The 27,103-nt window shown below is 44.5% G+C and overlaps 1 protein-coding gene across 4 annotated transcripts in view; it reads right to left on the bottom strand.

The window, feature by feature from the left end:
• The window catches only part of TNIK (TRAF2 and NCK interacting kinase), a 343,273-nt gene that overhangs the window by 156,931 nt on the left and 159,239 nt on the right, over nucleotides 1–27,103 (bottom strand). For all 4 annotated transcript variants that reach the window (XM_063131980.1, XM_063131983.1, XM_063131982.1 and 1 more), the window contains exon 3: nucleotides 7,445–7,501. In XM_063131980.1, coding sequence (XP_062988050.1) covers nucleotides 7,445–7,501 — 57 coding nt within the window. The remainder of the gene's footprint in view (nucleotides 1–7,444; nucleotides 7,502–27,103) is intronic.

The following is a 27,103-nucleotide window of genomic DNA, read 5'->3' as shown; positions in this document are numbered from 1 at the left end:
TAAAGCTTTTAAAACTTGATGTTGTGCAGACTTTATACTGTTAGTTTTACCCTACCCTGTGCCTGCTTACCCAACCCTGTGCCTGTTTGCATTCTCTTCCCCTCCTTATTGTTTTACTATGATTTTATTAGATTGTAAGCCTATGCGGCAGAGTCTTGCTATTTACTGTTTTACTCTGTACAGCACCATGTACATTGATGGTGTTATATAAATAAATAATAATAATAATATTATAATAATAGTGTAGGCGCCAGGCGGACCTCTCTGGGGAGCTCGTTCCACAACCGGGGTACCACAACGGAGAAAGCCCTCTTTATTGTTCCTTCCTCTTTCTGTAATCCTTTGCCATTACTCCCAATTTCTTCCCTCTTCTATTAACCTTCTTTCTCTCCTTATGTACTTCTTTTCAGGTTTCCTTTTCCCTCCACTCACCATTCAGCTCATTCTACTTTACAGCCTGCCTGAGATTTGAGATCTGTTGGAGGCGCCCTCCTCTGCATCCCACCAACACAAGACATATATTATGGTGGGACGTGGGAGAGGGCATTCTATGTTGTGGCACCCTGCTTGTGGAATACCCTTCCCTTGGAGGCCCGACTGGTGCTGACACTGGCTTCATTTTGGCGCCAAGTTAAAACATGGCTTTTTATCAAATCCTTCAAGGACTAAATTCTCCATGGTTACACATAGTTTTAATTGTTTTTAATTGTTTTATTGCTGTAAAAATTCTACTGGTTTTAATTTGTTAATGATTGAATACATTTTTAGCTGTGTAATTATTTATGTTTATATTGTTCTGATTTTATCTGTATGCTGCCCTGAGATCCTAGTGATAATAGGGTGTGATACAAATGTTTTAATAAAACAAATAAATAAATTTACTTCTTGTTGGTATGTTGAATTTCTTTTTTTTTTTAAAAAAAAATTATAATTCTGCATTTAACTTTAGCAACTTATTCCAGGGCACTAAAGACCGTGCATCAGAGGTAGACCTGGTGTTGGTGTTGCCTCCTCCTGTTCCACCAGAAACAGGAAAACCTGTTGTCTTCCTTTCTCTTCTCCGACTGCTTCTTCCTTACCTTCAAACCATCTGTTTGATACCAGCTTCACTTTTGTTTTATAGACCAGAAAATGGACAGACACCCCAGTGCTCATCTAAAATGCACACACAAGCTTCTTTTTTAAAAAAAGAACTGGGCATTCCGACCAGCTGTCCTGCAACATGTGGAGAGAGGCACCATTTTTCCTTATGAAATATTACAGGGAGAGACACTATTCTTGTCATCTTTGAAGAGAATTCACAGAAGGGTAGCAAAGTGAATAAGGAGCTTAAGAAAAATGCCATGAGGGAAAATGAAAAGGACTGAACAAATACAGCTTCAACAAAGAAAGCACAAATCTCTATTTATTGCCTATAAGAATCTGAAGGAAAGTGGAATTTCACAAAGGGCTAAGCCACACATGCGTACGTTTCGCTGCATTTCTCATCAACTGATGGTGCATAGCTGAGGTGATGCCATTGAAAAGCGTTGCAGTTAGGGTGGCATGAAATGATATGCAAATTCTCTTCCGCATGTTAGATCTTTTGGTGTTTATTCAAACAGTAGCTGATATGCCCAGCGTTGCTCGGGTCCGTGAATAATGTTTATAACTATTATTTGATATATAATAAATTTCTATGCAACGTATCCATCTTTAGGTTGGTTTTTTTTTTAAAAAAAAAAAGTTTGGTTGAGTTAGTAAATTGTTTCGTTAGGATAAATGAAAAATTGTGTTAATAAGAACTGTATCTTAAATTAGAGCTTCGTGATAAACCACACTTTAAAAAAATATTATCTGTATCTGCGGAGCTCTGCAGATACAGATAATAAAAATAAAAAGAAATGGGGGTGGGTGGGGAGCAACGGGCAGCCAGATGGAGGAGAAATGGTTTGCCCAGTCCCTCTCGTGTCCTCCTCTGGCTGTCTCGTTCCTCCCCCATTTTTATTTTTATTATCTCTATCTGCGGAGCTCCACAGATACAGATTATAAAAATTTTAAAAAGGGGGGAGGAACGGCCCCATTCCTCTCCTCCTCCCCCCCATGTTTTTTTTTTTTTTAACTTTTACAGAGGCATGGGGCCGGAAAATTCACACTTGCCTTCCTTCCCATAAGGACGGGGGCCTGATCTGGTGAAAATCTGCTAATTATTCCAAAAGCTATGAGATTTTAATACTCACATTTAAAATAGATAATTTAATTAAGGGCCAGTTATGAACACATGTTTAAGCACCGAATTGAGGCTTCTCTGTCTGAGCCCAAAACAAAAATGGCTGCCACAGTCCAAGCAGGTTTTGTAGTAGAAAAATCCTGACACATTAGGGAAATGGAACAGCATTGTGTGGGGCTGATAGATAGATATAAAGAGGAGGGAGGTGTGTGTGTGTGTGTGTGTGTGTGTGTGTGTGTGTGAGAGAGAGAGAGAGAGAGAGAGAGAGAGAGAGAGAGAGAGAGAAGTTGCTGTATGTATGTGAGAAAACAAAGGAAGGCCATTGCTAGACCTAAGGTTTATCCCTGGATTGTCCAGGGGTCAAACCTGTTCATCTAGGTGACACACAGGGGATCCAGTGCTCAGGCAGGGGCGAACCCTGGATGATCCCAGGATAAACCTTAGGTCTAGCTGTGGCCGAAGTTGGCTTAAATCCTATATTTAATTGTATTTTAAAAACAAGCTCTTTCTGAAATCTCATGCTGTATTTCCAGGCAAGAAATGTAACAAAGCGGCTTAAAAATGGCGTGTGATTTTTAGTGAATTAAGACTCTTATTAAGTAATCGCTAAAGTGCTTGTTTCCAAAAGCTTTAGTAATTTTATACTTTCTTCCCCTGTGGCTTTTTGGCAAGTGTATAGTTTGTTTTCTTCCTATTAAAAGAATAACAAGCTTAATACCTTGAAAATCCCTGCTCTTTTTGTCATGCAAATTCCTCAGTGACCATATTTATGCATTTTCTGAAAGACATTTTTTAACTAAACCCTAGCTAAATAAGCACACTCCTGTGTAGCTGGTTCTTGTGAGGTGCAAAACCGAAGGGTTCAGAATTTGAAATGCTCCTCACACAGAGTTGTGACATGCATTTTTTTCATAGTATTGGTAAAATGACTTAGCCCATGCAGCATTTCTTGACTCAATTAATTCCAGCCGAAACCACTCTGGAAAGCTGCCATCCGGTAAAGTGAGATACAGAGGACTAGCAGCACAGCTGGGGATAAAGCTTCAGGCAAGTCCAAGGCCTTGCAGTGGCAAACAGTCCTGGCATCAGCACCTGCCAAAATGTCTTTTTAATTTTTTTAAAAAATGTGTTATAGTTGGGGCGGGGGGGGGGGGGAGCTGGCCCTATGTTTACAGTTGCTCATTTTATTATTTTTACTGTAGAAGTCTATTATCCTTTTGTATACCAAGTAAATATGTTTTGCATCAGCACAGCAGAAGCAAAGTTCATTTTAACCCTACAAAAGATCACAAGAAATGTGCAAGCTTTAGGGATCTCCAGGTCTCTTCATCAAGCAAGATTTGGCTCAATAAAAGCATTATACTAATATGGATTTGGGATTTTTTTTCCCTTATGACTAACATGGCTACCTATGTTTTTAATTTTATTCCAGTAGTCGTGAACGTGCTATGATTTAAATGAGTTTAAAATGCAAAGTGCACACACTCACAGTATTTCTTTATCACCAGGGTTGGCAAACGTGTTGGTTTGGGTTGGATTTTATGCTCTAACATATCAGAAATGTAGAAGCAGTTGTAAAGCATAGAACAGCAGCAGGGTAGAGTGGGGAGAAGAGAAATGTTAGTTGTATGCTTCACAAATGAAGCCTGCACATATGGTCATCTAAAAGGCGAGGGGCTTATGAGCATTATGTTCACAGTCTAAAATTATCACTGCACCACTGAGGACTAGTAACAGGAGAGGAGTGAAGGAGTAAAAGGGACTAGCTTCCTTTCTTAAAGCCAGCTCTCAAGACTCCATCTTGCATTCAACTGGATCCTGTTGAGCTGTCCATCAAAAGGGGCAGGGCAAGGGACACAGCAAAGAAAAAATGGACCTACAGATTTAAGATGGCAACTCATCCCTCTCAGTTGGATTAATGGAATTGCCAGTCAAAGAAGGCACAGTTGCCTAGTGCTAGCCACCTGCAGCTTATTTGTAGGTGTAAACTACTCCACAAATTTTGTGAAGGTGCATAGTTATCACATCTTTTCATATCTGTCAGCTATGCTTTAAAATGGATTCCTGCATTGAGCAGGGTGTTGGACTTGATGGCCTTACAGGCCCCTTCCAACTCTACTATTCTATGATTCTTTAAGCCAATTGTGTACCCATCCATCTATTCATCCCATTTACATTTTTTTTTGCTGGATTTCCCACAAAGTACTATACTCCCACCTTAAAACAAATTCAATCCTATGCTACTTTGTAGAATGAATGAAGATTCCCTCAGGTTAGCCCCACTTTTAGAAAGGTACACATAAGACCAGCACCCCAACAAACCCATGAGCTGAATGTACTTAAAGCCACCTAGACTCGAGAATTTTCTAGGCACATAAGAACATAAGAAGAGCCCTGCCAGATCAGACCAAGGGTCCATCTAATCCAGCATTCTGTTCACACGCTGACCAACCAGATCACCACAGGAAACGCACAAGCTGGACATGCGTGCAACAACACCCTCCCACCCACGTTCCCCAGCAATTGGTGTACATAGGCATACTCTCTCCGATACTAGAGTTAGCATGGAGCCATCTGGACTAGTAGCCTTAGATACCTTTATCCTCCGTGAATTTGTCCAATCCCCCCTTTAAAACCCATTACAACGTGGCAAGGTTACATATTCAAATTCTTAATTCTTGGGTCTTGTTTCTACAGTAACTATCAATGCTCAAGGAGCCTCATGTAAAAATATACAAAAATACATTCAAAACAAGCTCAAAACCATTTTTTAATGCAAACAATCCAGCAAATAACAGCATTGTGTACATAGCTGTGAAATAGTGTACAAAGGGGCTGTCTTCACGGTGCCAGATTGGTGCCACCTCCCTCCAAAAACCCCATTGTTTCTCTCTCCTGGGTTAAACCCGACACCAAGGAGGGAGTGTGGGGTTCCCAGCGGCCATCCAGGAGCCACCCTCATCCTCTTCCTGGTGTAAGGTGACCAATCGCCGGTCACCTTCCACCAGGGACTGCCCCCGGATTGGCCCTGGCACAACGTCGGATGACGGAAGAGCCATACCGACGTTACTCCCATTGAAAAGACGGGGTAAGTCAACTTTTTGCATAGCTTTGTGGAAAAGCCTCACACCGGGTGCAAGCTGCATTTGCGTCATATAACCGACACAACATAGATCCGCAGCCACCGTGATGCTTTCCCTGTGTTTAGACAGCCCCCAGGTTGGTGGAAATGGTAGGAAGGAAAGGAAGGACATTTCTTGACAGATCTCCTTAGACAGAGGGAATCCAAATCCAAATTTTCTTCATCACATAGTGCTACAACTACGTAGCTTCTATCAGATTTGTATGGATATGATACACTGGGTTTTGCTCCTCAAGGGAGCATTTGTAAGCCAGAACGCAGGTTACAAACTTAGCACAGAACGCATGTGGAAGCCAGTAAGAGAAAGTGAGTGGCGCGATAAGAGATGAACGCAAGAAAAGGGGAGACCAAAAGAAAGGAAGAGAGGAATGGCCTATGAGTTACTCATAGTGGCTAAAATGTTGGACTGGGAGTCAAGAGATCCGTGTTCTAGTCCCCACTCAGCCATGGAAACCCCCTGGGTGACTTTGGGCCAGTCGCAGACTCTCAGCCCAACCCACCTCACAGGGTTGTTGTTGTGAGGATAAAATGGAGAGGAGGATTATGTATGCCGCCTTGGGTTCCTTGGAGGAAAGAAGATGGGATATAAATGCAATAAAAAAATAAAATAAAATATGACAAGCTATTTAGAACAGCTTGCCATACAGATCCTCTAGACTGTGTGGCAAGCTTAAGAACATAGGAAGAGCTGTGCTGGATCAGACCAAAAGCCTATCAAGCATTCTGTTCCCACAGTGGCCAACCATCTGCCTATGGGAAGTCAACACAAGTGTAATACTAGTGCTCTTCCATTCATGCTCCCCAACTACTGGAACTGGGAGGCATACCACCTCTCTATCATTATTTATTTATTACAGTTATATCCCACGTTTTCCCTTCTTGCAAGGAAGTCAAGGCGGTGTACATAATCCTCCTCCTCATCATCTCCATTTTATCCTCACAACAACCTTGGTAGGCTGGATTGAGGTGGGCTGGGCTGAGAGTCTGTGACTGGCCCAGAGTTACCCAGTGAGCTTCCATGGCCGAGTGGGGACTAGAACCTGAATCTCCTGACCCTTAGGCTGTTGCTAGACGAGGCGTTAGCACGGTGTGAGGCCCGGTTTCCCTCCTGTGCATCCAGATGACACACAGGGGAATCTGGAGTCAGGCCGCGCTGAAACCTCCCTTAAACCGGCATAAGCGAATTCGCTTATGGCCCAGTTTTTCCACAGCCCTGGCCTAAGGTCTAGCAGGGTCCGTGGCTTTTTGCGGCTGCTCGCTTACCCACGAGTAGCCGGGAGAAGCCATGGACTGGGCACAGCGCACATAGGAGCGCTGTGCCCATCGGGCCGGGGGGATCTGGGGGTGGGGGGGGATAGGGGCCGCGGGGGAAGGCTGGACCTGGCAGGAGAGAGGGGGGAAGAAGGCACGGGGCATGGAGGGAGGGCAGAAGGCATCGAGGGAGGGAAGAAGGCATTGGGCGAGGGAAGAAGGCACGGGGCATGGGGGGAGGACGGGCGAGCGAGGGGGAAGGGGGTCATCAGGCATTGGCGGGGAATCAGGGGGAGCTTTATTTTTTTTAAAAAAAAAACCACTTACCTTATCCGGCAGCTCTCCAGCGCACATGGCCCCTTTAACGGAAAAAAAAAAAAAAAAAGGCCGACGCTACGGGGCTTCCCGTTGCCCCTTCGCATCTTCCGTGTAGAAGCCGGCGACGGCACGCGCTAGCTCTAGCGCGCCGTCGCCCCTCCTCCCTGCTGGCTTATCTGGCAGGTCTAGCAAGGCCCTTAGTCAGGCACTCTAGCCACTACACCACACTGGCTCCCAGTAAGCAGCATGCAAGTCAAAGGTCAATGCTGGGCTCTCCCAGGATGCTGAGCCCCCATTGTTGACCAAGGATGCTGACCCTTGATGCTGGCCTTGCTTTGAAATTAAAGTTATCACTCAGGGTGTTCTGCAGTTCTCACTGTGTTCTTTTCCATGGGTGTTCTTTTCATACCAATCGAAACCCAATCAAGGTTTAAATGGATATTTTCACATTCTTCAGTGGATTTCTGAAGACTTTAGTTGTGAAGGTACAAAGTTAAGTATGCAAGAAAATAACAATACATTACCCCAGTGACGTCCATGACTTTAATAGCTGCAAGCTGCCCTGTTTTAACATGACGACCCTAGGAGAGAACAAACACATAAATAGTTTAGGTTTCCTACTTACACACTGGTACTAAGAATTCAGTGACAAAGCTTCCAAGCTACCAGCCCTGATGAAATCAGAGAGGATCATTCCTCTGAATACACTTTATCACCTGTGGTTAGTTGCTTCATTCCCCTGAGAAATCAGCAGCATCACTTCATTACCCATTACGGGTATGAAGTTAGCAATGACCATTACCAGACAATCTGCCCTGCTATAAGCCCAGAGAGCAGCCTTCCCCATCGTGGTGCCCTCCAGATATTTAGCATTAAAGTCAGCAGTTTAAGGATATTCAACGGACTTTCAACAGAGGCCAGCAGACAGAAGGCCTGAGAGATTTAAAAAAATAAGATGGCTTTCACATAGGCAACCATTTCACCACATACCTACACTGGATTTTCCCTACCACCTAGCAAGATGATACAGATGATGAAGATAACTCAATCCTGGTTAAAAGAGTTCACCCAGGCTAAATCTGCTAATCGACTTGGGCTCTATAGGGGTAGTGTGTTTTTAAGTGGGAATGCTGTGGAAGCAGTCACTGGACAGCACTGACTGTGTCGCTGCTGGACAGGAATATCTAAGCAGGGCTGAGGACCGAACTGGTCGATACATGAAATGTGCAACTGAATTTCATGTTCTGTTATTTAAGAACAAAAATAGCAGCTGGCGGGGACCCAGTGAGAATTAAGGGTAGGGGCCCTCAAGAGGGTTTAAAAAAATTCCCCTCACCCCACTTCAGAGGAAAATCAACTTCTACCCACTCTTCCTTCTGTCCCTGAGAAAACCATTATTGCCACTGGAAGCTTGTCCCTGTGGAGGAATAGCAGCTGGTGGTGGGCAATTTTCATTAAGACCACAGACGGGGTAAGAGGGTTAACCTCCTTTGGTTGCTACTTTTCAAAACACAGATCATTTTATCTAATGTAGGGTGACCATATGAAAAGGAGGACAGGGCTCCTGTATCTTTAACAATTGCACAGAAAAGGGAATTTCAGCAATGTGTCATTTGTATATATGGAGAATCTGATGAAATTTCCTCTTCATCACAACAGTTAAAGCTGCAGGAGCTATACTAGAGTGACCAGATTTAAAAGAGGGCAGGGCACCTGCAGCTTTAACTGTTGTGATGAAGAAGGAATTTCACCAGGTTCCCCATATATGCAAATGACACCTGCGGAAATTCCTTTTTCTATGCAACTGTTAAAGATACAGGAGCCCTGTCCTCCTTTTCATATGGTCACACTAATCTAATGTCTTCTTTGGCCCTGAATCTTAAGGCTCTTTTCACCTTGCATATAACGGCAAATGTAGAGAAGACTCCTCTAAGAATTAAGAAACTATTGTTTTTCATTCTGAATTTTTCTTTCTAGCCCGAAGCAGATTTAGTTTGAGGTTGAACATACAAGCGACTAATAATATACTTCAGAGCCGACACTTTGATGCTACATAAGGTCCTGGATATGGAAGAATTAGTAGATTAGGCCTCATTCCACACAGAATGAAATGCAGTAACACGGCATAACTGTCAACTTCTGATAAGATGAGCCCTTACAATTTGGGGGAAGCGGCAAATGAGCGTCACATTCTTATACTGAGGGGGAAATGCCAAATCATGTTAGAATTCAAATTACTTGCCCCAAAAAAGCTAAAGGGAAACTGGAAACAATAACCCAAACTGATTAACCAGCTAATAACATTACACATTACCACTGCAATTTTGCAGTTCACACTTAAGGCAGACATATTGCTTTTGAAGCCGAAGGGACATTGCCGATGCCATATCTTCCTCACATTTATTTAAAGCGGGAAGAGAAGTATGTATGTGAACAGTACAGTCATATAGAAAACAAGAGGACAGTCGCAACGTAGAATTGTTTTAACAGTGACATCTTTCCCCTTCGCTGTAGTTCAACCTGGTGCCCACCAGATGTTTGGGACTACAACTCCACACAATCCCCAACCACTGGCCATGTTGGCTGTGGCTTATGGGAGTTCTCATCCAAAACATTTAGATGCTTCTAAGAATGGGAAGCAGAATAGGGTCACCTGGAGCCTTTTCAATAGTTACTAAATTAACAAAAATGTTACAAGATACTGGGATGCATTTTGTAAGGCATTTTGTTAGGGTAAGGAGTAAACCTGGCAGTGTGTGTGTATGTGGCAGGGAACACAACAGTCAGCTGGAATGTCTGAATTCAATGGAGGACGAAACCCAGCCATTACATGCAAGTCCCATGACTGCGACTACTCATTTATTTGCTCTGTAAAGCAACCATAACAGAAAGGATTTGGACCAGGACTATGGAATGGGGTGGAAGAGAGGGCTTCACCCTTTGCCTCCCACACCAAGTCCCCAAGTTAAACCATCATCCTCCCACCCCCAAAGCTGCTATTAACCATGGAAGTGAAAACATATAGGAACAAAACCTATGCCTGTATGTTTTCCTCTTAGCAGGTAATAGCAGATTCAGGGAGGAGGGAGCCATTTAAGTCATGGAAGAGGCATGGAGGCAAAGGGGTAAACCCCATCTACCCCTTGAGTCATTGCCCCAATCCCAGTCCCCTTGCTGAAGATCCTTGTTTTTGTCCATCCAGAAGACCAGGGCCAGATCTACACTAAGCAGGATAAAACACGTTGAAAATGTTTTGAAAACTGTATATGGAGCCCCAACAGTTGTCAAAACTGTTATAAACTGTTTTAAAGCAGTAGTGTAGATCCTGACTAGGAGATAAAGTCCCAGGCTGTTTCTGGGGCTGAACTTTTCAGCACTGTAGGAACAAAACAAGGTCACTGGAGAAGATCCCAGAGGCCTGAGAGGAAACAGTGTTACATTCAGGTGCCAGAGAGCACACACTTGCACACAGGCAACCGGGGTGAGAGTGGGGAGGAGATGCAATTGGGACAAAAAGGCAGCAAGCGTCTGATGCAACAGATTAGGTGCTTTCAGCTACCACTCTTTGTAAAGGAAAGCAGTACACCCACCCACACATTATGCACACTCTACCGATTATTTCTCTTCCAGGAAAATGGTACAAAATAATTGTTGGCAGCCAGTGTGCTCAAGCTAGCATTTCACATCTGCTCTTAAAAGCTTTTACTGGATAACACTGCAGTCAGTGTGGCCTCCTGCCTCTAAATGTTGTCCATACTGTAATATGTTTTGATGTTTTCAGGTATGTTAATGATGCCAAATTTGGAACACATGTCACTTCACTCACGGCCGTATGATTCCACAGGAGGGGCGGGTGGGGGGCAAGGCACATAGATATAGACCCCCGCGCACAAAACATGTTACTGGCAGATTCAACTTCCTAGGAATCTCAGCTTCCATTTTAAAAAAAGCAAGTTTCTAGTCTTATGATTCGAAGTGTAGGGAATTGCCTGCTAAAATTCTCAAAAACCAGAGAAGTAAATGAATAAAATGCCCAGTGGGCAGAAACATAACAAGATAGGCAATATTCATTTATATACCACCTTTTCTTCAAGAAGCCCAGAGCATATGTGGTTCTTCCTCACCCCTTTATTTTCACAACAATCCTGGAATGGAAATTCAGGCCAAGAAAGTGAGACTGGCTCAAGGTCTTCCTGTCAGCTTCAAGGCAAACAGGAGGATTTGAAACCAGGCCTTCACAATCTTAGTCTGAGGCCTTAGCTAGACCTAAGGTTTATCCTGGGATCATCCCGGGGTCGTCCCTGCCTGCTGCCAGGATCCCAAGTGTGTCATTTACATGAACAGGGATGACCCCAGGATGATCCCGGGATAAACCTTAGGTCTAGCTAAGGCCTGATACTCTGACCAGTATCCAACTGTTTCTCAACCACTATCCAATGGTTGAAGCGGAGATTTCAATTACTTTCATACCTTCTTGCCATTCCTTTTAAGTAGCAAAACCAGAATGAAATTATAGAACAAATTATGCAAAGTAAGGAAGCATAAATTAGCAAAAATTACACAGGTGTCATCATTCAGCTGTTTTTTCTTCCACACATTTAAAGCCATGTGCCCATGAACTGCTAGAGCCAACCCAGGTGTTCTACACAGAAGAAAACACAGGTAGCGTATTCTCCATTAGTACTTGAGAATAGGCACAGTACTTATTTCTCTGTTATATTTACAGGAGTTGAATTTGCACCCAATAGTGTTGTTTACCTGCTAAAACGTTCCTACTTTAATTTGACTTCAGAAGCACAAACCGCATCGTATCCCAGACCTTTCTCCGGGTACACACCATGGTACACATACACACACACAGTGTATTTATTGCATTTGTATTCCATGCATTATGTACATGCATTATGTAGCCAGAACTTTGAAAATGGAAAGCAAGTACAGATAAAAATAGACATGAACATGACTATCACTTAATATACTGCCATAGCAGGAGGACGTCATGCTTGGCACAGTTTCAGACACATCGTGTATAACATGCACTCAGTCTGTATGTTGAAACTGAAGGGGATGCAACTGAAATTCATATAGGTGACCTAAATGCCACTTAAGCATTCCAGTGGAGTGGCATTGCCTGCGTTAGATCTGCTTTGTTTTCACAGAACAGCATAATGGCCTGGCTCTGTTCGAGGAATTGTGCAAAGCATACCAATGTGCTTCTTCTGGCAAAAATCTTTTGCCTCCTAATGAGAGCCAGCCTGGGACCAGGGTGAACTGAGGTCACCCGAATGAATTTTGGAAGCCTGAGCTCACTAGTGCATTGCCTATGCCCAGACAACGTGCATATGTTGCTTGCTCCGCAGTTCTGATCATTAGTTAACAGTCAAAGAAAATGGGGGAGGGAGAGGGAGAGGGAGAGAGGGAGAGAGCGAGAGAGAGAGAAGTTATAGCTCTATTCCTACAGCAAATATGAGATTAAAAACTAAGAAGCAGACAATGTGTACACACCACACTAGAGTTGTTAGTTGGGTGTCCTGATCAATTATGCCTATCATCCAGTGCTTGAATTATAGTGCCAGCTGCTTTTTGGAAGGATCCTAACAATGCTAAAATTAGGGGAAGTCCAGGGGGTGGCATGTGGATTGCATTAAAACTCCATTTCCTCCCATAATACAAGAGCTGACACCATCAAGGTTAGGACTGTGCACTTTATAGAGTTTCATAAGCAACAACAACAGACAGACAGACAGACAGACAGATCCCGGTCTGCCACGACCTTACAAACTAAAGTCAGCACAAGGGAGGGAAAACAAAGATTTTCAAATTCTTACCACCTCTACCCCCGAACAGAAGCTCTGTGTTTTAAATAGGTGCATGATCTGTCAGAAATTCAACATGGGTGATCAGGAAGCTTTTGACGGTTAAATTTCTACCTGCCATGCAGCTATTCAAAGCACAAGAGCCCAGCTGGGAAGAAAAATGTGGCCATCCTACTATGTTGACATGGCAAGCTGCACTGGACCAAAAGCCTTCTTCTTCACAATTTCTCAAAGTGCAGGAGCCCTGTCCTCTGCCACATCTGCTCATCCTTTATCGGAGGCATTACTGGAGGCTGCTCCTCAACAATCATTAGTTCAATGAACTAATTCCTTACACACACACACTCACACACACACACACCGGGGGTGGGGAGCGCCAATAACTCTGATATGTGCCAATCCTCATCTGAAAACACTGCAAGACTCTTTCAGTTCTTCCAGTTCATCGCAGATAAGGTTGTGCAAGAGACAATACTGTGGCAATTTTCATTTTGTTGGATTTCATTAAACTTAAGCTTGTATATTTATATGTTGTACTTCTGAATATGTTGCTGGTAATCTCAGATGTGTTGTGATCCTCCTTGAGTTTTCAGAGAAGGCAGGTAAAAAAACCAGCTGAAGTATAAGCGGCTGACCTCTGCAGCACAGGTGCTACCAGCGGCACAGGCAGCTGGTGGCCAGCAAGCAGGAGGCATTTCTGGAATGTCCCCCTTCCCACTAGTTGGCTTATCAGGAGACTAGAGGCAAAGCCATTCAAAGTACTGGGGTCAATGCATACATTCTGCTATGTAGTAGGAGCGACACTTTTTTTCATAACTTCTAGCACAATGGCCAGAAAAGTTGGCCACCACTGAAATAATCAATACATTTTGTCAAGCTAGATCCCAAGCCATTAGGCAGGAGAGGTGGCCAAGTAGCAAAGAGGGGTTAAACCTCTTTCATCATTAAGCCAAATTCTATGTCTGAGAAGCTGGGGTGGGTGGGTGCATTTCAGTGTTGAGCAGGGCCAAAGGCAGACCCAAACCGACAAAATTACCCAACATACAAAAAATATTGAAGCTTAAAGCTTCTTCTGCCAGTAATTTGGCCTTAAGAGAGGTATTTCAACCTTTTAGAATGGAGAAAACGACTGCACAATTGCACCAACCGATGAGCAGTTGGGGGAAATGGAGCACAGCCTTCTGAAGGGTTGGATTGGGACCCTACACAGGCCAAACATGGCTCATGGGCCTAAGGTTTAACTCCCCCGAAGTAGCAGGTTTCGGGCAGAAGTGTACATGGACCACTGATGAGCAGCACAGTAGTACTGATTTGAATAATCTAATATTTTCATCGCCATGGGAGGTACCATTTGCATTTTCAGCCTCAGGCACCATAATATCTCCAGCCATCTCTGTGCTAGTTAAGTAAGATTTTCAAAGCAAATTCAGTCATTACCACAGCTTCCCAGCCCATCACACATGCACCTACGGATCTGCTTCTTTGTCTGTATTCTGCTTTCTGCATTACACGACTGTGGCACACATGATGTCATTGGTGTAGCATCACTCGGAATGGTTTTCATCCCCAGACATGCTGTCAAGGCTTATTTGGGGACAAACCCAAAGTCTCAATTTGATGTTTATCCAAGTGGGAACATCAAAGCTGTCACTGTTTTGGACGGAGCACTCATCCGGGCATAAAGTGATGCTCCTAATTACCTTTAAAACGTTGTCCCAGATATCATCGACACACGAATGTCAAGGAGTTTATGTGGACATGAGTCAGACTTCCATGAATAAGAGCAGGAACAGGGAAGGTTTCATTTAGAGGGCTGAGTTGGGTTGAAATAGATGTACGTGTACGAACATGACCCTGTTCGGACGACACGCTAAGCCACGGTGGTTAAGCATTTTGAGCTAAACGTTACGGCTTAGCGTGTCATGTGAACCATGACTGAGGTGTTTGCTAGACTTACCGGATATCCCAGGATGGAGGAGGGGTGATCTCGTGCTGTCAATAACACGAGATCCCACCCTCATCTACACGTAATGCGAGGCGACTCAAGTAGAGAGCTGTCGTGTCCGCCATTTTTTTAAAGGAACAAAGCACACGAACATTCATGCACCAAGGTAAGGTTTTTTAGTTTTTTTAAAAAGGGTTTCCCCGCTCCCCCCACCCTGCTCCTGGGGAGCGCTGCGCCCCGTGCGTGGCTCCCGGCTCCTTCCGAGTAATTGCGCAGAGCTGGGAAAAGCCACGAAAACGGGCTACACGCTCTTCACACTGAGAGAAAAAGCGGGCCCAAAGGGGAAGGCTATATCCTGGGGCCAGGGAGGGTTGATCCCTGCCTGAGCCCAGGATCCCCTGTGCGTCATCTGGACGCACAGGGGCGATCCCGGGTATCAGCCCGGGATAACTCCTTGTCTAGCAAAGGCCTTAGTGTGTCGTCTGAACCATTCCAAACCATGGTGGCTACATAACCACAGTTTAAACATGCTAACTAATTATTTGCTGCAAAGGGGTTAGCAGCCTAACCATGGTTTAGCGTGTTGTCTGTCCTGCTGGAACAGACAGAGCGGGTCTGTTGCAGCTTTCTCCAAATTGGTGCCCTCCTGATGTGTTGGACTGCAACTTCCAACACTCCCTGCCAGCATGGCTGATGGTAGTTGCATTTCAGCCTCTCTTGGGGGGGGGGGCACCAGTCTGGGGGTAGCCTGGTCTATCTGGAACACAGGAACATAAGAGACTGCCTTATACTGAGCCAGACCACTGGTCCATCTAGCCCAGTGTTATTGGCGCTGACTGGCAGCAATGGCTCTCCTTGGTTTCAGGCAGGAGCTTTTCCTGCCCTACCTGGAGATGCAGGGGATCAAACCTGGGACATTCTGCATTGCAAAGCAGATGCTCTATCAGTGAGCCACGGCCACGCCCCCTAAACATCTGGTCTAGCGTCAAGTTTCAAGCAATGGTCAATCCAACACTTCTAGGAAGCACACAAGCAAGGTGTAAAGGCAACAGCTCTCTCTTACTGTGTGCCTCCAGCATCTGGAATGCAGAAGTATACTGCCTCTGAACATAGAAGCTCTATTAAATTATCACAGCTAATAAGGCACAGACAGGCCCATCATCCATGAAACTGCCAACTTTTCTTTTCTTTTTAAAAGCCACCTAAGCCACTGTACACATACTGCTACTGAACTGTAAAGCAGGCTTTCCCAATCTGGAGCCCTGCAGATGTTTTGGGCTTCAACTCCCATCAGCTTGGCCAACGGTCAGGAATGCAAGGAGTTGTAGTATAAAATGTTTGGAAGGCACCAGGTTGGGAAAGCCTGCTCGAAAGCAACACACACATGCTTAAATTAAAACGACACACCCTCCCCACAATAATACAGTTAAAATTACATTCCAAATTCTGTACCAAGGGAAGCTGAATCCTGCACCCATATAAATTATACTAATTAAATATATTTGGGATATGTGCTTCATTTGCATAATTTATATGGCTTCTGCTAGGCATGAGGAAGGGAATGAGCTATGCAGGTCACTGAAAACTATGGGAGTAAAAAATAGCCAAAGGCAAGGGTGGAACCAAGTAATCTTCAACAATAATATTAGTAAAAGTTTTATTAAAGTGCCAGGCACCTGGCACTTTAATAAAACTTTTACTAATATTATTGTTGAAGATTACTTGGTTCCACCCTTGCCTTTGGCTATTTTTTACTCCCCTACGGGGTTTTCCTTGCTTTCGCACTCACTGAAAACTATGTACACACACACACACACACACACACCATACATATACATCAAACACCAAGCCCACTACATCACTAGCCCTTGAGTGTCCATTTTAACATTCATTTTTGCCATTCAAAAAGCTAGGGGTTTGCTTTTAAAAGAAAAAAAAATTCTGGCCAGAGAATTAGGTATCTGGACATTTCAATATTTGCCATTGCAATCGTAGTAAATTCTGTAAACAGGAACCTGGAGTGTATAACAAAAGAAAGTTAACACTGTGAAAACTGCTCTACCTTTCTCTTAGAATCATAGAATCATAGAATAGTAGAGTTGGAAGGGGCCTACAAGGCCATTGAGTCCAACCCCTTGCTCATTGCAGGAATCTACCTTAAAGCAGGAATCTTCCTTACCTGGTGTTCCCCAGGACTGTTTCCCTGAGCGAAGCGACTCAGGGAACACCTTGGCGGTTATGTCTGACCCTAACTGTCCACCAGCAGAAGAGAAACTAGTGGTGGAATGGTTTCCCTTCTTCCCCTGCATCCCGCTCCCAAATCTGGTCCAGAGGGTTGAAGGACCCTCGGGTGCAAATTTGGAAGGCATGCAGAGGGTGGAGAAGGGCAAAGGAAGAATTCTTTTGTGCAACATTGGTTCCTTGATTCCTACTTTGAGTCACTAGCATTACAGCCAACATTAAATTCAGTGACCTTCCTGCACTTTCATGGAACTGAGGCAAATCCAAAAAGTTATGAATTTGGACAACAGTACCAAATCCTTTGACATGGCCAATACATCTGACCATAGTGGGGAAGATTTATGACCAGATGACTTTTACCTGCCTGTTCAATCTGCTGTCCAGGTGCTAAGTATGGATGGGGAACTTCAAGGGCCCTGCTTCCTCTCAATGTAGTTCTTATATCTTTAAACCAGACCTGGACTGGACAGCTCCTCAAATAGAATCATAGAATCATAGAATAGCAGAGTTGGAAGGGGCCTACAAGGCCATCGAGTCCAACCCCCTGCTCAATGCAGGAATCCACCCTAAAGCATCCCTGACAGATGGTTGTCTAGCTGCCTCTTGAATGCCTCTAGTATGGGAGAGCCCACAACCTCCCTAGGTAGCTGATTCCACCGTTGCACTGCTCTAACAGTCAGGAAGTTTTTCCTGATGTCCAGCCGGAATCTGGCTTCCTTTAACTTGAGCCCGTTATTCCGTGTCCTGCACTCTGGGAGGATCGAGAAGAGATCCTGGCCCTCCTCTGTGTGACAACCTTTTAAGTATTTGAAGAGTGCTATCATGTCTCCCCTCAATCTTCTCTTCTCCAGGCTAAACATGCCCAGTTCTTTCAGTCTCTCTTATTTATTTATTTATTTATTTATTTATTTATTTATTTATTTATTTATTACATTTCTATACCGCCCAATAGCCGGAGCTCTCTGGGCGGTTCACTCTTCATAGGGCTTTGTTTCCAGACCCCTGATCATCCTGGTTGCCCTCCTCTGAACACGCTCCAGCTTGTCTGCGTCCTTCTTGAATTGTGGAGCTCATAACTGGACGCAATACTCTAGATGAGGCCTAACCAGGGCCGAATAGAGAGGAACCAGTACTTCGTGTGATTTGGAAGCTATACTTCTATTAATGCAGCCCAAAATAGCATTGGCCTTTCTTGCAGCCATATCGTACTGTTGGCTCATATTCAACTTGTGATCTACAACAATTCCAAGGACTGAGCCCTGCGGCACCCCACTCGTTGCCTCTCCCCAGTTTGAGAAGGTTCCATTGATAAGTACTCTTTGAGTCCAATTCTGTAGCCAACTGTGAATCCACCTAATAGTTGTTCCATCTAGCCCACTTTTAGCTAGTTTGTTAATCAGAATATCATGGGGCACTTTGTCAAAAGCTTTGCTGAAGTCAAGATATATGACGTCCACAGCATTCCCACAGTCCACAAGGGAGGTTACCCGATCAAAAAATGAGATCAAATGAGAAGATTGTCTACTGTAAAGTAGGACACCTACACTCTAGCCTTGACAGAGAGACTGAATACGTTGTTCTGTGTTGTTGTCTGATTTTCTCCTGGCTGTTTTCTTCTAGTTCATTGCCTTGTTTAGACAGTTGTTCTGTTTTTAAATTTTATATTTATAATCGACTGAAAGTGACTTTTACTGACAATAGGGGATTGGATGCCTTGTTGTGGTGGGAGGGTGATGGCTTTAAACAAAGCAATAAAATAATAATAAATGAATAATATGAAACAAGACAGTGTGCATGCAGTGATCTGATTTGCATGCAGTGACCTGATTTGCATGCAGCATTAATCTGTATGAATGCTCCGATTTAAATTTAGGTTTCTAGGCATGACACATAAACTGCCCATACATCTAGATTATATATAAACACATACAGGTAATATATTCACTTTCACACATATATTTTAGCAATATTACGTAACTAGGTTGAAAGCCTACTTTTATTTTTTTAAATAAGAATTTAGATTTTTAAAAAATTTAAATTTGATTTTTAGGATCTAGGACATGGATTCTGCACTGGGTATGTGCTACCTCCAGTATCAGGCATTAAGCCTATATACACTAGTTGCTGGGGAACATGGGTGGAAGGGTGCTGTTGCACCATGTCCTGCTTGTGGTTCCCTGCTCCACAGATGTTTGGCCACTGTGTGAACAGAGTGCTGGACTGATCCAGCATGGCTCTTCTCATATTCTTATGCATTCACTGTCAACACACTATAGTTCACGATGCAATTGTTGATGCTATCCCTGTCTGCTGCTTTAACTTTCCTAGTCTGGGCATTGCAACAAAAATGTGAAACTAAAGATGATAGCCGCTTGGCGGGGACGGGGGAACGTTGCCCATTCTGAGTGGCTGGCAGCAGATGGAGAAAGATCTGCCCAATGTTCATTCAGACGGAACTCCATGGCTTCATTAAGGACACGAGTGTTCATAAGGGTAAGCATCTGGCAACACTAACCTAGATCAAATTCCAATGTATTATGGGAAGCAGAGCCCCCCACTCCACCCTCTCTCAGTCACACACTCACTCACTCTCTCTATCTCTCTCACACACACACACCTCTGGCAATTTCCCCAGACATTTCATTCAACCTAGTCACATAAATGAATAAATATATGATATGCTGGCACTTTCAGAGACAGGAAAAGACAGGGTGAACCTCAACACTTCTTTCCACTACTTCAGAGATAACAAATTGATCCATTATTAGCTGCTGCTGCTTTTTTTAAATGAATAATGCCAAGCACACCAGTAAAACTAGCTTAGCATATGGTGTCGTACAAATAAAGTCTCTTTCCATCCTTTTAAGTTAGAGACAGAATAAGCGGTAAAAATACAGAAGCCCATGGGTTCATATTATCACCCTCTACCCACTAACCTCTCACTCTTTCTGGTCCATCACTACCTGAAATCACAAGCACGGACGTGCAGAACAAGCAGATTAAGGTAGGCCAGAATTTCAACTCTTTAGGAAGGTGTGGACTGCATGCAGTCTTGAAGACACTTGAAGTGTCCATCCAGCTCCCAAGTACATCAGCTCCAATAGGTGGAGGAAGAGACTGCCATGGAGAGGCAAAGCAGGCATCTCAAGACCCATAAATAATTACAAAAATCAGAATTTGGGCCCATAACAGGCCACTGTTGTGCCAAACCAGCAATCAGTCTTTTAGAAGAATACCTCTCTCTCTCTCTCTCTCTCTCTCTCCCCCTCCCTCCTCTTTTTATAGAGAATTTCTTTCTTTAGGAGAGTCTCTCTCTCTTCCCCCCCTTTTTTTTTAAGGGGGCAGAGAGAGGCATTTTCTGTGATATGAATGAATTAACACACACACACACCAGGTTTTGGGCCCATGGTGGGAAATTGCTATGCCAAGTCTCCAATCAATCTGACCTACGTACTTGCTTCTCCTAGGAAAAGACCAACCATGGCAGTTATATGGATTTGCTGTTCACTTAACCAGGTGAGATGTAGCAGTGACAAATTCAACACCCCCATCTACAGGAGCAAGAAACAGATTTTAATACAGTAATCCGGACAGATGTACGGTGGGGGTGGGTGGGAGGAGAAGCACATAGGATTCTTGCTCCTGAAAAACTGAAATATCTCATGATAAAATGTCCTAGATTGGGACTGGAGGGGGAGTGGATTCTTGACACAGAACATTCAGCATATAACTAACTGATGGAGAGCATCTATTCAGAATGTGACTATTACTCCATTGAAAGTCTGCAGGTAGGCAGACCTGCAAAGGTGACAAAAATAAGAGGCACCAGTGGTGAAGACTGGGTCACATCTAAAGTAATGTGCATTAATGGTTTATAGCATTATAAAGTAACATTCATTTGGGTTCCTGTCACCATTAAATAACCCACCACTGTTGGCAAACCAAATTTCTCACTTCACTATGCAATTACAAAAGTGCCAGCGAATACATCTTCACTGTCACATTGCATTAAATTGGAGCGATATTTTACCGTGGCCAACATAGAATGTGGTGTTGCCTTTTAAAATGTAAATATCATTGCATTCAACACACCCTTTGGCCTCCCAAGGGGCATAACTCAAGAAATCTCCACACTTAAAGAGAGTGAGAATACTAAGCAAGAAATTAAGAATCTGTGGGTGCCTTTTGCATAATATCTACCTTGAAATCTGCTTCTAATTGGCCTTCCTGTTCCCAGGTCAGGGAGATGACTCTCCTTTTAACCTACTCTTTTGTAGACTGCAGTTCCTACATGGATGTTTAAGGACGTGGATTTCTCGCAGCTCATGACCTATATTAGGGTGACCATATGGAAAGCAGGACAGGGCTCCTGTATCTTTAACAGTTGCATGGAAAAGGGTATTTCAGCAGGTGTCATTTGTATGCATGCAGCACCTGGTGGAATTCCCTCTTCATCACAATAGTTAAAGCTGCAGGAGCTATACTGTGACCAAATTTAAAAGAGGGCAGGGCACCTGCAGCTTTAACTGTTGCGATGAAGAGGGAATTTCACCAGGTGCTGCATGCATACAAATGACACCTGCTGAAATTCCCTTTTCTATGCAACTGTTAAAGATACAGGAGCCCTGTCCTCCTTTTCATATGGTCACCCTACCTATATCCTATCTGACTAACATTATGTTAGGAAGAAGCCCTATACCAGGGGGCTTCTACTGCCTTCTTTCAAGTGCAAGTCATTGTTTCCTGCGGGAAGAGAATAACAGGGAATTGCAATGCACTTTCCACATTTCAGAAGGCATCTTGTCATTCTCCTCTTTATTAGTCTGCCATTTCCTTTCTACATATGATGGCACAGCAAGATGAGGATGCAGCAATATATAACAGAACACTCAACCACAAAGACCTTCCCTTCACATGGGGGGGGGGGGGGAGAGTACCACCAGGCCTAGGATCAACAAAATGAGAAAATCTGATCTGCAACTGGGGCAAGCCCATCAGCCTCGATTTCTCTCTTTCCCACTCCTCTCTGGGCCTTGCTAGACCTACCTGTTAATCCGGAGAGGAGAAGAAGCAAGGCCGCACTGCAGCTAGTGCGGGCCATCGCCCTTTCTACACGTGAGACGCGACAGGGTAAGGGAAAGCCCTGTCGCATCCTCTATTTTAAAAAAAACTTAAAGGGGCCATGTGCGCAGGAGCGCACCAACGATAAGGTAAGTCTTATTTTTTTAAAAAAAGGGTTCCCTGCTCCCCCCTGCCCCCGATTTCCCCCAATGTATGATGCCCCCGCTCGCCCCTGTCCGCTCGCCCTCTCGCTTGCTTGCCCGCTCACCTGCCTTGCTCGCCCATCCACCTCCCCGCTCGCCATGTCCACCCCCCCGGCTCACTCGCCATGTCCGATGCCCCCTCCGCCCCGTCTGTCTGTGATCTCCACCCCCCCCCAGCCCGGTGCGCTGTGCCCAGTGTGCAGCTTCTCCCGGCTACTCGCAAGTAAGCGAGCAGCCGGGAAAAGCCACAGAATTAGCTAGACCTTCCGCAGCCCCGGGCTCAGCCTGGGGCTAAGGAAAAACCGGGCCACAAGCGGATCCGGTTATCCCGGGTCAAGGGAGGGTTTAGCCCGGCCTGACCCCGGGATCCCCTGTGAGTCGTCTGCACGCACAGTAGAGAGCCCGGGCCTCACACCGGGCTAAACCCTCGTCTACCTTTGGAATTCTACTGCTTTTAATCATTCCTAAAGTTTTTACTCTTGCTAAATTTAATGTTAATATGTCAATGTTTTACTGCTTGTGAATAGGGTACTGAATATGGGGGACCGTTTTCAATCAGCATAAGCAGATATAGTACATATATCGCCAGGGATGGAAGAACCAACTTAAATTAAAAGGTGTTTGGAACATCATTAGTGGCATCATGTTAAATAAACAGTATCAACTTAATTCAGGGCTTCTGTCAACACACTGGAGCCTCAGAGCACACTCCCATTGCATGTGTTTTGCAGCTGCCAGGAGTGAAGCTAGTGGTGCACTCCGGGTGTGCTTGCTGAGTGTACATATGGGACGTCACTTGCTGGCAATAGGAGGGAATTGACGGTACAAGGCTCTTCCTTGACTGTCGCCAACGTCTCTGCAACATGCACAGGCTGGCTTTGCTGGATTGCAGTCAACAGGAACAGAAGATTCCTTCTTGAGAGAAGATGCTTGAAAATTCAGCTGTATTATAATTTATTGATATGAAAATGCACAAACCATTCCGAGAAGATAAACTGCAGCCAATAGAGCTTGACAGCTCCTCGAGAGTACAAAATTTCCATTTGATTTCATCCGCGGAAATCTATGCATGTGTCACACAAATTATCTCACAGAAAATGAAGGGGAGGGGAGAGGAGGTGTCGGTACCCTCTGTGTGTCGGTTGCTCGACAATATTTGCAATACAACAAAGACTGCGTAGTCTGCATAGCATATACAATATCCAAATGCTGGAGTTAAAGCATGAGGCATTCTAAAAAGTGTTGTCTGTAGCTCTGCCTATTCGTATCAGTACTGATGTCACATACCATCTAAGGCTTTACTCTGCCAGATGAGTGGAAACTGGGCAACTACAAAATGTTTATTGACTGTTTACTGTAAGAGATTGGGAGCGGAGTACACTACATTTGCAACCTTGCCTGGGGCACATCAAAGCCTTTGAGGCAACTCTGGATGAAAGAGAATATTTCTTCTTCTACTTCCCTTCACATGGAACAAAAGCAGCAATGGTGTTAGGTTTCAGATGCAGTTTTGATTTTGAAGGGTGGGTAACCCACCAGGTCTAAGGAGTTGTAGCTTTCAAGTCTAGGAGTCTCTGGGCGCTTCCAGACGAGGCTTTTATTGTGCAGTCACCCTGCATCATTCATGGAATTTTATTGGGGGTCCAGACATTGTTGCCTTCAATTTGTAGTCCTCCCATTATTTCTTACTGCTGCTTCCATCTTTTTTCTTCCCAGAAAAAAAAAACGTCCAGGAGAAAACAACTGAATAGCTGCACAATGCCTTTTGATTGGTAAAGCTCGAAGCCCCCTGTCTGGAAGCCCCTCAGTCCTAACCAAAGGATTAATATGCATTCAAATCACAGTTCCCAAAATGAACATCTGTGTTGCGTACAATAGCATAGCTGGGGGGGGGGGGCTGCATAGGTACATCTGTTCCCAGGGCCATATTGATATATGTAAAGTGGGCTAAATTAATGGCAATTACTTCTTCTTTTCAGTCCTGAATGATTTGACATGTTTTCATGGTTGTAGTTGAAAACCCAGACACAAGATTAATGGGAAGCTTTGTGAGAGCCACAGGCTAGGCGTAGAGGCAGGTTTTGCAGCTTCTCTGGGCTCTCTGCCTGCAGCCTACTACAGCAAAGCAAACTAAGATGGTGGATGAGCAGGAGCACCCTTCATGTTGGACAACCATTCTTGCCTGGCCCCAGGCTGGCCAATCACACGGGGATGAATCACACATGGGCATGGCTACACCAGGGCCTGGAGGGGGGAGGATCTTGTGATATGGTGATTGTGAGATCCTCCCCCTCAGTCTACACGTGGCGCGCGGCGTCCTGAGAGGAGGAGGAGGATGTCACGCGTGCTATTTTGTTGTTGTTTTTACCGGAAAAGAACGCACGAGCGCTTGAGCGAAAACAGTGGTTGTTTTTTTTAAAAAAAAACCACACACACACACCTCCCGCTCTCCCCCCAATGGGCACGGAGCTTCTGAGGAGCTCCATGCTGGTTGCTGGCTCCTCGTGGTTACTTGTGAGGAGCCAGGATGAAACTGGGATGGTGACCTACACCTCCCGCGGTCTCGGGATCATCCTGAGACCGTGGGAAAAGTCGAGATAGAAGTGGTGTCCGTTATCCCAGGGAAAGGGAAGGTTCATCCCTTCCTGCCCCTGGGATCCCCTGTGTGTCATGTGGACGCCCAGAGATGATCCCGGGGTGGTCCCCGGGATATCACCCTATCTAGCTGTGGCTATGGTTGTTGTGCTCCCCTGTTTGCTCTCTCTCTTCCTCTCTCTCATCTCCCTGAAAGTAGGATGCTTCTTTTTAATATATGCATAGTGATGATGCAAATGAAAAATGGGGAGACAGGAGCATAGCCATGTCCTGGAAGAAAGGGAAGACCAAAATAGAGATGCTGCTGCTTGCATGAATGCAAGTTGCATGATTATAAGCAAACCATCTTTTCGTCATGCCTGACTTGTCATTTTTATTTCAAATGAAACACGTCTGCTTTTTAAAGGAGGACTGGTGCAACTCTATTATTCTGTACTTGCATGGAGAACTATAAGCATTACATCATTTCAAATTTCAATAAATTTTGTAGTTTATTTCAAATGAAACGCTTCCACTTTCGCCTTAGGAACAGTGAATTCTAGGGAAGGGGTGTATATGTTGGGGAACAGGAGGGTTTCGGATATGGTGGATCCAAAGCTTTCCCAGAATTGCTGCAAAAACACCCCTCCCCCATTTTGCCTCCAATGGAACACCAACAGCAGAAATGCAAGGGCAGTGGAGGTATCTAAACCCACAATGGGGGGACTTCTTTCTCTATTTGAGGCCCTCCATCTCTGCAGGCAGAGACTGAGATCCACTCTATCCTATGGGTCCTGGGTCACTAGGGTGACCATATGGAAAGGAGGACAGGGCTCCTGTATCTTTAACAGGGAATTTCAGCAGGTGTCATTTGTATGCATGCAGCACCTGGTGAAATTTCCTCTTTATCACAACAGTTAAAGCTGCAGGAGCCCTGCCCTCTTTTGTATCTGGTCACTCTAGCTAAAGAGAGCAGGGCTCACACTTAAAATCCAGCCCACACTTTAAAGGCAGTAAGCAGGCAGGCGATGACTTGCTTTTCTTCAAAAGTTTAGTTATTTAAAGGTTCTGGACATTCCTGATGTCCAGCTGGACATCAGGAAAAGCTTCCTGACTGTTAGAGCAGTACGACAATGGAATCAGTTGCCTGGTGAGGTTGTGGGCTCTCCCACACTAGAGGCCTTCAAGAGGCTGCTGGACAAGCATCTGTCAGGGATGCTTTAGGGTGGATTCCTGCATTGAGCAGGGGGTTGGACTCGATGGCCTTGTAGGCCCCTTCCAACTCTGCTATTCTATGATTCTATGATTCTATGAGCAACATTAAAGTCGTGTGCAAGTAGAAATGATCCTAAATAACTGAAAATCACCAAGAAATACATCACTTCAAAATTACTGCCGTAGGTAATATTAAATTAAAACATGTGTATTTAAAAAGTTAATAATTACTTCCAACGTGCACCTAACATTCTCCATACCTTCTCTGCTGCAATTGCAAAATTATCTACAGGACTAATTACTTGAATATTTGTACTCGAAAGCAAAAAATCCATACACTTTTGAGCAAACAAGTTAAAGGGTTTTTTTTAATTACTAAAAAGAAAACAACACACAAACCACAATGCAATTAGTCATCATCATCTGAGTTCAATACCTTCCATGGTTAAACACTATCTAAATACATAGGCTGAAAAGAAAAAGAAAGATGCCAAGGAATCTATGTGAACAACTGGGAGGAGCAGACCAACAGCTGATTCTCCACCTTTGCGGGCTGTCTATACGCGGCCAAAGCCCTGCAGTGGCTGCAAAGCTGTGCTGCGTCAGTTATATGATGCAGCCACAGATTCACAGCCACCGTGGGTCTTTCCCGCAAAGCTGCGCATAAAAAAAGTTGGGGACTTACCCCGACTTCTTCGGTGGGAACAAGGTCAGTATGGCTCTTCCGCCATCGGACCTCGCTCCATGGCAGATTCGGAGGGCAGTCCTGGTGGCAGGCGACTGGTGAGTGGTCACCAGAAACCAGGAAGTTGGTGGGAGGGCAGTTCCGGGACCCTGATAACTGCTGGAAACCCCGTACTCCCTCCTTGGCGTCGGAATTACCCGACACCACCCTGGGTAAGTAAAACCACAGGGTTTTGGGAGAAGTCAGTGGCGAGAAGACAGCCCTCATAATGAACATAGACTTGCTAAACACAGGTGCTAAACATTTACTTAGCACCACTACAGGATGCATTCAACCTTTTCTTTTCTTTTTTACTAGAACCCCAGTGATCAAATGATGTACGTATTTTAACTATACAAGTAGGCACATTAAGATCTCTTCCCAGTTAAGGGGTACCTAATATG

This window comes from Elgaria multicarinata, chromosome 8 (assembly GCF_023053635.1).
Source record: "Elgaria multicarinata webbii isolate HBS135686 ecotype San Diego chromosome 8, rElgMul1.1.pri, whole genome shotgun sequence".
In the NCBI taxonomy this organism is placed as follows: Eukaryota; Metazoa; Chordata; class Lepidosauria; order Squamata; family Anguidae; genus Elgaria; species Elgaria multicarinata.
The sequence above is the reverse complement of the archived record's forward strand: the minus strand, read 5'-3'. Positions and strand labels throughout refer to the sequence as shown.